Source organism: Pan paniscus, chromosome 4, assembly GCF_029289425.2.
Source record: "Pan paniscus chromosome 4, NHGRI_mPanPan1-v2.0_pri, whole genome shotgun sequence".
Taxonomy (NCBI): Eukaryota; Metazoa; Chordata; class Mammalia; order Primates; family Hominidae; genus Pan; species Pan paniscus.
Window position 1 is genome coordinate 46,926,134 of NC_073253.2, and position 13,767 is coordinate 46,939,900.

The 13,767-nt window shown below is 39.5% G+C and overlaps 1 protein-coding gene across 14 annotated transcripts in view; it reads right to left on the reverse strand.

Annotated features, from left to right (window-relative positions):
- MAST4 (microtubule associated serine/threonine kinase family member 4) overlaps nt 1–13,767 on the reverse strand; it is a 582,575-nt gene that overhangs the window by 179,030 nt on the left and 389,778 nt on the right. For 2 of the 14 annotated variants that reach the window (XM_057302290.2, XM_057302289.2), the window contains one exon: nt 4,769–4,848. The exons of the other annotated variants lie outside the window; for them this stretch is intronic. In XM_057302290.2, coding sequence (XP_057158273.1) covers nt 4,806–4,848 — 43 coding nt within the window. In that variant the 3' untranslated portion in view covers nt 4,769–4,805. Of the gene's footprint in view, nt 1–4,768; nt 4,849–13,767 lie in introns of those variants that run through there. 14 annotated transcript variants of the gene reach the window in all.

The following is a 13,767-nucleotide window of genomic DNA, read 5'->3' on the forward strand; positions in this document are numbered from 1 at the left end:
TATTTTTGAGAAGCTTTCACTCAAATAATTCTGAACCTACTTTTTTATCCAAAGAATCAGCCTTTCATAGGGAATAACTAAATTCATAACTATTTCTCTAAGAAATAGTCCAATAAATAAAACAATATCTGTTTCCCCAAAGAAATCACATGTACTCTATCTGTCAGATTCCAGGAAACTCTAGAACATATTTACACCTATAAGCTTACAAGTCAAGTAACTTAAGAAAAAGTCTCATAGAGAAACATGACCAGGTAAGTTTATCAACAACTGAGACAAGTAATACAGAATGCTCATATGACTCTTTAAATTTGAATATAAACTAACTTAATACATAGCTTTTTTGTGATGGGGAGACAAGGCCTCTGTCTTCCAGGCTGGAGTGCAGTGGCATGATCGTAGCTCACTACAGCCTCGATCTCCCTGGATCAAGTGATCTTCCCACCTCACCCTCTTTGGTAGCTGGGACCACAGGCATATGCCACCACATCTGATTAATTTTAAAAAATTCTATGTAGAGACGAGGTCTCCCTATGTTTTCCCAGGGTGGTCTTGACCTCCTGGGCTCAAGTAATCCTTCTGCCTCAGCCTCCCAAAGTGTTGGGATTATGGGTGTGAGCCACCATACCCAACCTAGACTATATTTCTGAGGTTTATTATAGTTTCTAGTTCTGTGATCTTGGATAAGTTACTTAACCTCTAAGTACCTTAGTTTCCTATTCTGTAAAATGGGAATAATAGTACTTACCTCATAGGACTGTTGCTAGGATAGTTAGTATTTTTTAAGTATTTAAAATTTCCAAACAAAATCAATAGTTTCTAAGGCCATATACATTTTTAAAGAGGTCTTTAAAAGAAAACAAGCACGAATAATAGAAATCCATCAATAATTCATAAATTTTATTTTATAAAATTAACTTCTTACCACACTGACTCTTCCATAGATCTGTCAACAGCTGGCAAATTCTAAGTCTCAATCCTCTGTGTCTCCCTATGAAACCTGTGAGGGCTTGCTGGAGAGCACAGAAATGCCCTAAGATGGAGATCAAGAATAAAGCTATAAAAGCACATTTCTCAGCTCATTTATTTATGTGTCTGGTCTCTGAATATTCTGCCATTGATTACAAATTTTAAAATTTAAAGAATGAGATGAAATAAAAATCCTTTAAAACAGATATTTAAGATAGTTTTAAAGTTCCTTTATATTTTTACTAAATAAAACTGCCATATTTTATATATTCTAGAAAAATGTTTTATTCTTCTTGGATTGAAAAAAAATTTTGCTTAGTGTGACTGTGTTGTTTATTGAAAATTCTTGGAAACTCCCTGAAGTTTGTCCAAAACTATATTTCTTTCTGTAAGGGAGCTGGTTTCAAAATGTCAGTGGGGAAAAAATTATGCTTCACCATATTCACAGGGCTCTGCTTGTTTGTGGATAGGGGTTTTGATCAAAGCCACAGACCTGCATTCCTGCTGTGCCTCCATTCCTGAATACCACAGACTCTGCCCAGTTTGCTTGAATGAATTCTGAGCTGCCACATGCCTCAGTGAGACAGTGAAAACTTCAACTCATCAATGACTGGGTCAAACCACTCTGAAGACAAGCAGCTCTCCCATGTGCTCAACACTAGGACTATTTCTGAAGCCTTGATGAGAATAACTGACTTCCTGAAGGGAAAGTAAGGAGCCCAAACCTGATTATGAGCAAGGAGGTATAAGGAGGGGCAGGTGCGGTTTGAAAATGCTTCTGTGAATCCTAGAGAAGAGGCAGGATCCAAGGCCATTTAACAACGTGAAGGTCCTAGAAACTTACCTTTGGAAGCCCCATCTGACGTACTGCCAAACAAATTAAAACACACCAACAACCCACATTACCTTTTTTTCCTCTAAAATATAAGTATTTTATATTTTCACTTCAAATCTCAGTAATCCTCACACACACTTGGGAATTCTCATGAAGTACTAAGATCTAAAATAGAAATTATTTTCAAATACGTTTTTGTGAGCATTAAATTTAACAATTAATGAAGTTGGTATATTATGTTTACAAATATGTCTTATTTCCCTGAATAAAGCTGTAAGCCACAATCTGATTCTAGAAACGTTAAAATGTGAACAATGTATGTGTTCCTGGGTAAATTATGGTATAAATTTTGATTCTACAGTTTTCTTGTTGTAGTTTTCAACCAAAATATCTCTCATCTTTGTAGACTCAAACTTGTCAAAATTCTGTGAATGTCTCTTCGTGCTTGAGAAACTGGGCATAAGTGGAAAGGCAGTATTGTACAGTGCTTGAGAACATAAATCCTGGAGCCACTGCCCATGTTTTTAACCACAGTATCAGTAGTTTCTAGTTCTGTGATCTTGGATAAGTTACTTAACCTCTAAGTACCTTAGTTTCCTATTCTGTAAAATGGGGATAATAGTACTTACCTCATAGGACTGTTGCTAGGATAGTTAGTATTTTTAAAGTATTTAAAACAGTGTCTAATATTCCAGAAATGTTAGTCATGTTACTGTTATTTTATACCTAACAGATAAAATAGTTCTGGAAGAATCACTCACTTCCCCCAACAAAGCTGCTTGCCCATTGGAAGCTGTCTTGAAGGAACTAGATGAACCCCAAATTTCAGGCAGATATACCCATATACCAAGCCCTGGTCCAATATCCTTAATTCTACCTTTTCCTTCCCAAAGTTTTTTCTCTAAAAGAGGAAGAAGGGTAATCCCAATGCTAAGGATAACCCCCTTCAGATTAAAGGTCAGTGACAGAATCAGAGAGATGAAGCACCTTTTCTTTCCCCAGAATAAATACTAGAGTCTCTTCCCTCTAGTGGCTGAAGTATACAATTACAATGCCCCCAGCCAACTGTCATTCTTTTTTTTTTTTTTTTTTTTTGAGACGGAGTCTCGCTCTGTCGCCCAGGCTGGAGTGCAGTGGCGCGATCTCGGCTCACTGCAAGCTCCGCCTCCCGGGTTCACGCCATTCTCCTGCCTCAGCCTCCCGAGTAGCTGGGACTACAGGCGCCCGCTACCACGCCCGGCTAATTTTTTGTGTTTTTAGTAGAGACGGGGTTTCACCGTGTTAGCCAGGATGGTCTCGATCTCCTGACCTCGTGATCCGCCCGCCTCGGCCTCCCAAAGTGCTGGGATTACAGGCGTGAGCCACCGCGCCCGGCCCCAACTGTCATTCTTAAAATCTGTTGTAATGGAAATAATTCAGAGGATGGTAAACTTAAGTGAAAAGTCAGCTTTAGGCCAGTGGAGAGCTAGGCACAAAACAACAAAACATTGAGTTTTTTTTTTAAATAAAGCAGTATTAAACATTTGCACAGTGTCATAATTATTAACCTCAGCATCACAAAAAGAGCAACTTTAATTAAACGCAACCATGTTGTAACTATTTCACACTTCCATGTCATAACTATAGTCAGTGTAATCCTAACTACAGTCAGTGTAATCCACATAATAAATAGCTTTTTGTTTCCCTAAGTTTTTTAATGGATGGGGCTCATTAGTTTACATAATCATCCCTAAAACTAGGACAGCACTAGCACTGTCACTCTGCAGTAAAATATTAATCCTACCAAACCAAATATTTGACATGATCTGTAGGGCTTGAAATATTTTCCTTAAACCATTAACTTCTCAGTGGTATACGGAGACAAAATAAAGAGAAAGAAAAATACCACATTTTTTCAGTACAGTTTTGTTACATAAGGAACGTTTTACAAAGGAAACTGGATTTTCTTTAAGAGTATTGAAATTAAACACCATACTTTAGGGACCATTTCTCAGTCTGTTACTAGAGAAGTTTCTCTGAACCTGCAGAGCACCTAAAAAAAAAAAGTAGAAAAAAATTACAAAAAAAGAGTATTATAATTATTTTTGAGCAGTTTATGTCCTAAGCCATTTCAGGCATCCAGGCCTCCAGCTCATCTGAAAAGTTCTGATTTTCAAAACACATTGCACATGACTCATCAGCATACTCTATATGCTAGATACTGATGAAGGAGGGTTACACCAAATCAACTGTAAAAGTGTGACTCCTTTCTCGTCTGTAAAGTCACTTAAGAAAGCAAAAACATGTCACCTTCAAGACACAGAAGAGCTTCTGAAAACAAGGCTCTCGTTTCTTTCACATAAACTTTACACATACTTATATACATATTTTACTTAAAAAAAAACCTCAGCTAAAATATGCCCATTAGAAAAACATTTATTCTTTCAGGCTATTAAATATACAAGCATTGAGGAAGATTTGCTCTAGCACATGCAACACCATGAAGAATCTAGTAAGTTTATATAATCTCACACTTCTTTAAGATTTTGAGAGGTAAGAGCATACACATGTACATGCACATTTGTTTGAAACAAAATATAGACACGTTTAGCTGGATGTGGTGGCTTATGCCTATAATCCTAGCTTCTCAGGTGGCTGAGGTGGGAGCACTGCTTGAGGCCAGGAGGTCAAGACCAGTCTGACCAACATAGCGAGACCCTATCTCTAAAAAATAAAAAATTAGCCAGGCATGGTGATGTGCGCCTGTAGTCCCAGCTACTCAGGAAGTGGGAGGATCAACTGAACCCAGGAGCTTGAGGCTGCAGTGAGCTATGATCGTGTCACTGCCCTCCAGCCTGAGCAACAGAGTGAGACCCTGTCTCAAAATAAATAAATATATAGATATATAAATTTATACATATATATTTTTAATATATATATGTCTATATGGAAAGACAGAGAGAAAGTACTGGAAAGGAAACAATATGTGCTTTGGATATGTTTTATTTAATGTGGTGGCAATTCATCCAAGGGGTGATGTTCTCCCAGCATTTGGACACACAGGGCTAAAAATAAACAGAGAAAAAGACAGAGTGATATGATGCACATTTACAGATTTTCTTTCTAAAATAAAGAGCAAGTATTTCTCTGTGTAAAAACATATGGACCCATACTTTCTATAAAAGTCAAGTCCCGCTTGGGCTCAGTTTCCCTTTCCAGACTCTGCACTTAACACTTCTTCCTTGCCCTTCCCAGCGCCGTGCTCCCCAGGGACCTGCCCTGCACTCTGCTCCCGCTGTGACCCTGCCCTGCCCAGCAAGGGATGCCTTGCTACCTCCTCCTCTCTTCCTCATAGACAACTTTTCAAACTTCTACATCCTGGTGAAATGGAATTAGACAGAATTAATCCTCTTTCCTCTGGTCTGTTATTATATTACAGCTGTTTTTGTCTGTTTTCCTTGAGGGAAGGTCATGGGTCACCCATCTTGGTATCCCAGCCTCTACTGTGGGATCATTATTGGCAATCAATATATGTTTACAGGATGAATGAGTAGTTCTACACTGTGCTGTCTACATGTAGGTGACTTGAGTCTTTTTTAGAAGTAGGTGAGATGCAAGGAGTCAATGAAGCTCAGGTTTCCCTTGTTGCTATACCACCTGCTGGAGTTTTCACTACTATGCTAAATACATTGCCATTTTATTTTTTCTAATTCAACGACATAGGAAGCAGCCCCACATATGAAAGTTATTTTTACCTTCTCTGCCTTTGTTTTGATTCCCTTTCCCACCCCATACACCCTTGTTCCACTTACCCCAAAACCTAATCTTTCCTCTAAGCCCAACCTCGTATCTTACCTACTTCAAAGTCTCTTTCAGCTATACAGACACACACAAGCAGGCTACAGGTTAAAGGAAAATAAATAGGTAGGTTATAAAATCATTCCAGGCCTACTGCTCAGATAAGGCAGGCACTAAAAATAAACCTGATTTGGTAACAAAGACGGGAAAGGCATCAAAAAGGAAAGTTCTTCGGTACCTTTCAAAGATCTTGAACTCCAATTTGCCCAGCAGGAAAATCTAGGGCCCCTCAAGCTGCTGGCATGTTAAGGGCCTTTGTCTTTGATGGAACATTTCTTCCAGCACCTGCATTCTACCTTCTACTCACCTACCTCTCCTGAACCCTCCCCAAAATGGTCCTTTAATTCCATGGTCTCTGCACAGATGGGCATAGACCTTTCAGCATCTGACATTTCATATCCTCCTAGTGAAGGATCAGCATCACTCCACACAGAAGACCACTCTCCTGTGTGAAACTCCTCCTTCATTCTGCTTCTTTGAAATCACCTGGCAGGTCTTCCTCCTAATCTCTGGCCATGCCGCCTCCAGATCCTCAGCATGATATTTCAATCTGCAGTGTCTCAGGAATCTGTCCTGAAGCTTCTTCTCACTAGCTGATTTCATCCAGTCCCCTGGCCCTGTACACCACCTACTTTCCTAAAAGTCCCAAATTTACTTCTCCAGACCTAACTTCTCCTTAGAATTCCAGATTCCACATGAGTATCATATAAAGATCTCAAATTCAACACAAACAAAACAAAACAAAACTTTTAATTTTCTTCCACGATCCTGCTCCCCGCCCTCTCAAGTCTTCCCCACCTGTGTAAACAGAACCGTGATCTTCTGTTCATCCAGTGGACAATCTAGGACCCATCCTTGTTTTTGCTGTTTCCCTCAATGCCCCTGGCCCCACCCCCATCTTTCAACTCATCCCTTGGCAAGCCCTACACATTTCCCCTTCAGAATACAGCCTGAATCCATCTACTTCTCTCCAATTTCACTATTTACCCCTGTAGTCCAAGGCAACATTCTCTCTCATTCTAAGTTACTTTTTGAGCTCAATCCACCCTCTACACAGAAACCAGGGAAACTTTAAAGAGGCAAATCAGATTATGTTATTACCCTACTTTACAATATCAAGTGTTTTCCACGTATACCTATGTAACAAACCTGCACATTCTGCACTTATATCCCGGAACTTAAAATAAAAAAATAAAAATATCAAGTGCTTTCTTTCCATCCTGCTTAAAGGAAAGCCCAATCTCCTTACTCCAACTTATGAAGTCTTGTGGACCTGGCCCTGCCTCTCTGCCCACTCATCCACCTGTGTGCCCTGTGCCCACACCACTCTTCTTTAGCTTGCTTCTGCCCTGGGCGGCCTCTTTACTTGGGAGGCTTTTGCTTTGGTTTTCTCATGGCTGTTGCCTTCTGGTCATTTAGTTCCAGCTCGCATGCCACTCCTTCAGGAAGAAAGAAGCCATGGACTCCCCTGTTTTACCTCTCTGCAGCTCACTTGTCACTCCTCCAGTGTTTTTCTGGTTTATGTTACATCCTCTTCTCCAAATCCCTGCACCCCACTGGGATATAAGCTCCACGAGAGCAGAGACTTTCTCTATCCTGTCTGTCACCGTATCCCTAAAGCCTAGAACACAGCCTGGCTGGTGGTAGCTTCTCAAAAACACTTGCTGAAATGAAGATTGTGTGAATGAATACAGTGCCTCCTCTGTGTTTCCACTAAGCACTGTCAGCCAAAAGATTTTGAGAGGCATGGTCCAGGACTTCTTTCTCTGTCCTCCTCTGAATTGAACAATATTTCACTCTGTAAACTCCACTATCTGAAGTCATAGGTTACATCTTTGTATTCCTTCAGGAGCTCCACCTCTACTAAGGCTTTGTGTAAAGTCATAACACTGGCATAAAACCTCTGTTGACAAATCACAACATTACATAATGAAATAACCAAATCACAACATGACAAAAGCAAATACCTCTAATCCCTCCCCATTCCCCTCCCCCTCAGTTTTGTAGAAACGATTTACTAATCGTTTCCCCTGTGCCTGGTACTTAATGATCCTCAAACATGGAAAGATTAATGTGAACTTCCCCAATATACAGATGAGGAAACTGGCACTTAGAGATACTACACAAATAGCCCCAAGTCCCTTAAAGCAAGTGTCATGCAAATGGTAGGTTAAAATATCTCAGAGGGAGATCCAGGCATACTAGAATAACCTTCTCTTCACCATTAAAGCAGAATCCCAAATTCTAGCTTCTATCAAAATCATGAAAATGATCAGCTCCAAAGTCACACATACAGATTCTGGAACAAAGCTAAGGTATGGCTGTCCGTCATCATGGAAAAGCAGCTCCTCAGAAATAAGTGACATTAACTATTGTCTCCAAAACTAAATCTATGCATTGGTTTGACCAGGGATCTCACCCACAAATGCTGCCTAGAGCAGAAACTGACTACTTCTGACATTTCATATCCTCCTAATGAAGAAGGTACATATAGGTATGATGAGCACAAGAAAAGCTCAGTGGCAGCAAAGGGTTGGAACTTGAAACCATGTATCTACCTCCACGAAATGAAGTCAGCTACATAGTCAAGGCAATACTCACCACTTAGCTTCCTAAATAAAAATGCTATATAAATGCTATGTGCTCAATAAAAGCTATAACTCTCTTGCTGAATGGGGCAGCATTCCTTGATATCTATTTTAGTGTAATTCAGATTGATATGAAAACTAAATCCAGCTAGACAATGAACTCTGTATAGTTGTGCAAATTAATCACCAGTAAAAGGGCACCACACTCCAACAGTGGTTGCAGGCTGGCAACCTCCTTCGAACAAATTGCAAATAGGCACTTTAATGAGGGAGAAAATATGAGGTAACATAACTGTAGTCAAATCAGTTCCTACAGGAGGGAAAGCACATTAACTGATGTGCTGATATCCGCCGCCAAAATATCAGCTAGGGAGAACAAAAGGCTGTCAAAGCAAGATGCTGTTACTAAGCCAAGGCAGCCCAGGGTATGGGCTTAAGCTGCAATATGACATTCTCAAGGGGAACATGAGTTTTGTTTCTAATGTCAGCTCTTTAAGTGCTTTTTATTGATGTCATTTTTTTAGGATGTGCTAGTTCTCCCTGACTACCAACAGGAGATTCTAATAGATTGTCACGGTGGCTTCAGAAATACACACTTTAATAAATAAATACTCTTTTATGACATAATTTTCCTAGTTATGCAGGTCATGGTGTCCAGATACATTCAGATCACTCGATATTACATCTCTAAGTGACCCTCCATGCCAAATGAGACACTTTACCAAATTGTTATTAGAATCGACTTTAGTCTCCCTAAGTAAGGAAAAATGGAGAAGTGAAAAGAAAGCACACACTCTCAAACACAGGATGCTCATGTTTCAGAATGGGATAAGGCCGATGATGTAAAAGGAAAAAAGAACATGTCACCTACAGAAAGCTGAGATGTGCAAGGCCATTCATTATACAGGAGCAGACTGGATCCTGGCCTTGCCACTTCCTAGTTTGTAAGACTCCGGACAAGTTAATCTCTCTCTGTAAATCCTGATTTCCTCACCTTTAAAATAAGAATAACATCATCAAACAACTCTACCTATTCTACCTATTCCCACAAAATTGAGGCCTCAAATCACTTTATGGCTGCCTCAAACACAATAAAAAATCATGGGATAAAGTTCAAATAAACAAAGAGTAAGAATGATCTCATTGGGTTTTTATGAGAATGAAGAGTTTGTGTGTGAGAAGTGTCCTCAAATTAGAGAGCACTTAACAATTACTGAGCCAATTGATCTTGGCAGAGACACTGAGTTTTTAATGCTTCTCCAGAAGCAATACTACTTTACAGCCCTCAGAATCAAAGTGGGTCAGAGCCTCTCTTGAAAAATGAAATCTCAAATTTAAATGGGGCAAAAATAAGCTTGGCCCTAGTCTGCATTCTCTCTCAAAAACCCAAATCTGTTTATAGGGCTATGAAATTCATGTTCTCCAAGAACAACAAACTAAGGATGTTTTTAGAAGCATCTGAAGCTTCTGGCCAATTTCTGACAAAATAAATTCAATGCAACTCTGCCAGTTTCTGAACGCAATTTCCATTGGCAAATCCCTGGCGCAGGTGCTGCCATCCCCACCCCCATCCTTCCATCACCGCAGCAAATACTGCTGATTGATTATACAGTTTTCAGCCACTAAGTCCCAGACGGAGCCTCAGACTCTTTCTCAACACAAAGTTCTGAGTGGATGTGGTCAGAAAGCATCTATTATTAGCCATTCCTAAAGTAGAGAAACGAACAATTGACTGCATAGTCCAATGTCTTTCCAAAACAAATTTCTATTTTGAGCTGATAATTTCCAATAAATAAAAACATTATTAAATAGCTGTATTCATCAAATCAATATATTCAGCTATTTCAAATAACATTTTGCAAAAAATTCCCACTTGGAGGCTTAAAAATAAGTGATGCCACTGAAAGTCACATGTTTTACCATATTATGAGGTAAATGGAAAAGGTACAGGGTTAGAAACTTATGACTTTAAAATTTCTATGCCCAAATGATCTCTCCCGTACTCCACTGTGCAGAGCTTTGGAGTCTCAGTCCAGCACTATTTTTTCTTTAGCATAGTCTTTATTCTTTCATGAGAAAAAAAAAAATGTCCTGATCAGCAAACATCCCTGCAGTTCACTTCCTCGGGTAAGAGGGGGTGACTTGTTACTGCCAGTCCTCAGGCTCTTTGCCAACGTCAAAAGCAGAAGGCTCTCTTCTTGACTGCCCCAGAATACCTACACTTTCTAGGCCCAGCCAGAGCATTTATTCTAAAACTGAAGATTCCTTGGAAATGATCGAAATTAGGTGGAGAAGAGTGATAACTGAAAAGCAAAGAGAGACACGCTACGTAAACATTATCTCTGAGTTCTGGCCCTAGATGAATTAGATCATTGCTGGAAAGCAATATTCTTGCAACAAATACAGAACTTACAACCTTCTTTGTTGAACCATACTAAAAAGGACTCGTTTAAAATATACTTTCACCCTTTCTGATGAATTGAGGTCATCAGCCATTTCATGAAAGATTTCTTGAAAATTCCACATGAGGACAAGGCATAGAGCTCCAAAACCACACATGGTTTCTTTAGTCAGTGGGATCAATCCTGTTTCCCTTTTAGCTTTGACTAGCAGAAACTAAGTTAAATTCAGACCTCAATTAGATTAGTTATCTTACTCAAGTGCCACATAAAAGTATCTTAGAGTTTGAGGTCTTGCTTATCCTTTTTAACTAATTTCATATGTGTTTCTATTGTAAACTACCTTAAATCCTTTTCAAAGGAGGTGGGTGTAAGTGATGAACACACAGCCAAGTGTGAGGCGTTGTCATGCATCTAGCATTGTGGCTGCAGCTGGCTCTACTCACCAGGCCATCCTTGACCCTTGGGGGACTTATCTCTGGCCAGATATGTACATCTCAGGCACCGCAAGAGACAGTAAATTTCATCTACTCCCCCAGCCCAGCTATTCAGAACTGATAAAACATTTCTTTATATCCAAAAAGAATTTTGCATCCAGCAAGTAGCTTGAAGTTAGGAAGGCATATATTCTTCCTCAGATAACTTCTACACACCAAAAATCTTGCAATAATAGTGGTGCCTGACAATGATTTTCCCTTGACAAATTAAAGATGACATCATTCAGAATTGTTCTGCAAAATTTGGTCGGATCCATAACAACTGTCTGTACTGGTATTAGGCAGACAGTTCTGAGTTAAATGTATTCTATACACATGTGAATTACACACTTAATGACTGTGAGCCACGGGGCTAGAAGAGCTCCAATAACCATTGTTTCTCACAAAGTTCAATGACATTTTCTAATAATATATGTAGAGCCCCTGCAAGGTGGACAAATTATTGCCTGAAATTTCTGGAGTGTGTCTGGAGTGTGAAAAGGACCTCAAAAGCAAGCTCATTTGGTCTCTTGACAGCCAGTTTGATGTATTAACGACATTCAATTCCAGTAGCCCAATCCTAGTAGTAGAAAGAAAAAACAAATGTGTCCCTGCCCCACAACCAAGGATCATTCTCTAGCTTCTGGGGCATCTCTAGCGGATCTAGAGGGTGAACCCAAATTGGACCTTAAGGCCATTCAGGTGTTTCTCCAAAGCAGAACACCAGGCTTACTCCCTAGTTAACTGAACTCAAGAAATCTCAGTTGCAGGTTGCAGCTGAACATGCTTCCCCAAACTAATGACTATTTTTTTTTCTTAGTCCAGACCTAAACCACAGGAACAAGGAGCAAGGTGGATTTTGCCGAGCATCTGCCCCCGCTACTCACAATTTTAAAGAGGACTCAGTGTCTCTGTTGACACCTCCTACACCTTCATCTACATTATATATGAAGTTCCGAACATTCTCCCTGGGGTGCACCTCCAACAGCAGGCTGGACCTTTCTACTTGGCTGCTGTGCCATCATTTTTAGGTTCGATATTACTAACCATAGCTAAAAGTGAAACTGTTATCTTCAAAATGGATTGTTATCCCTGCTTCTATCTGAGATATAGCAATTCTCCCAATCTGCGTAAAAAGCCTCCCATCCTTCAGCAGGTCCTGTCAACTCTTCTTTCACAATGCCTTCCATTCTTCCTTCCCCTTCTCAAGCCTGCCTTTCTTCAGCTCTTCATCATTCCTTTTCTGCACTTTCCTTCTACTCTATTCAGACCAAGTTTCTCCCATGCAGAAATCTTACTAAGCTACCGTGTTATTCTATTTTGCTAGTTAAAAAACCTCCAGACATGTCCTACACCGAAAAAAGGAAGCTCAAGACTAGCATGTGAAACACTATAGTCTAATCCCAATGTTCCTCTTCCACAAAAATCCCTTCTGTCCTCATGCTGACTTTATATAAGCTCTCAGGCAAGCTGGCTTACCCAGCATCCTTGAACATGTCTACATCATCCCTTTCACTCCTACCCTTCTGCTCATCCCCAGTGATCTTCTCTCCTCCTTTCCATGTACTTAGCCCCGAATCAACCTTCATAGTCCAGTTTAAATCCTGATCCTAAATTCTCATGGCCTCTGGTTGTACCACTCATGTAGCATTCATAGCTCTGTACATTTTTTCAGGTGTCTAACTTAACTAAATTGTTACTTAAAACTAAAAGAAGAACATCTTCTCTTCTTGGTATCCTTCCCACAGCATTAGTACAGCAACCTAACAAAAGTGGGTTATATTTGCTGATATGCCATAGCTTACTAAATGTTTTAAGAAGACTTCCTAAAGACTGATTTTAAAACACAGAATAACTAGAATAGGAGCATTTTAGGTCTTTACTTCCTTTAGTAAACCCTACTCTCATTACTACAACTCACCCAACCTTGGATGTACTTTAAAAACTGTAAAATTCAGAAAGTGAAGGGGAGAACAGAGGAGTGCATTTTACTTTACTAGAAAGATTTCTGATTTTAGTTTTTAGTTCTGTGTTAAAGTGACCACAATGATTTCAAAGTATATCTTCTTTCATGTTCATTCATAGTCAAATTCATAAACTTGTGCATATAACAAAACAATGCCTCAAAATAAGCAATCAATATAAAAATTTATGTGTGTGATTTTACAGCAACAGTACCTTAGGCAGCTGATTTTACACTGACAAAGAAAATCTACTTTGAAGCTTCAAAGAAGCAGAGAATAGAAATAAAAATGCCTTTGGAGACAGGATGATCACTGGGTTCTAGGTTCTGAGTTCGAATCCTGTGTAGTTACCAGTATTTTCTAAGATGTCACTGGAATGCACAAACCTATACACAGAACTGACAAAACAATAAACTACATTTTATGCCAAAGCCTTTCGATTCTGTTTTCACAAAAAAACTAACAGAATCAAATGACATTTCATTGATTTCTCTAACTGTAGTCATATATAATCTTTTTTCCTTTTGGAAAGAAACAACAGCCAATGTAAACCCAAGAGCAGAACTTGATGGGGACCATCAAGGTGAGGAACAGTGGCTCATGCCCAAGAAGCTATTATGAGGGATTTATGGGTCTAAACACTGACAATAAACTGAATAAACAAGATCATGCATAGGGGCGGGAGGTTTGTTTTCTTTT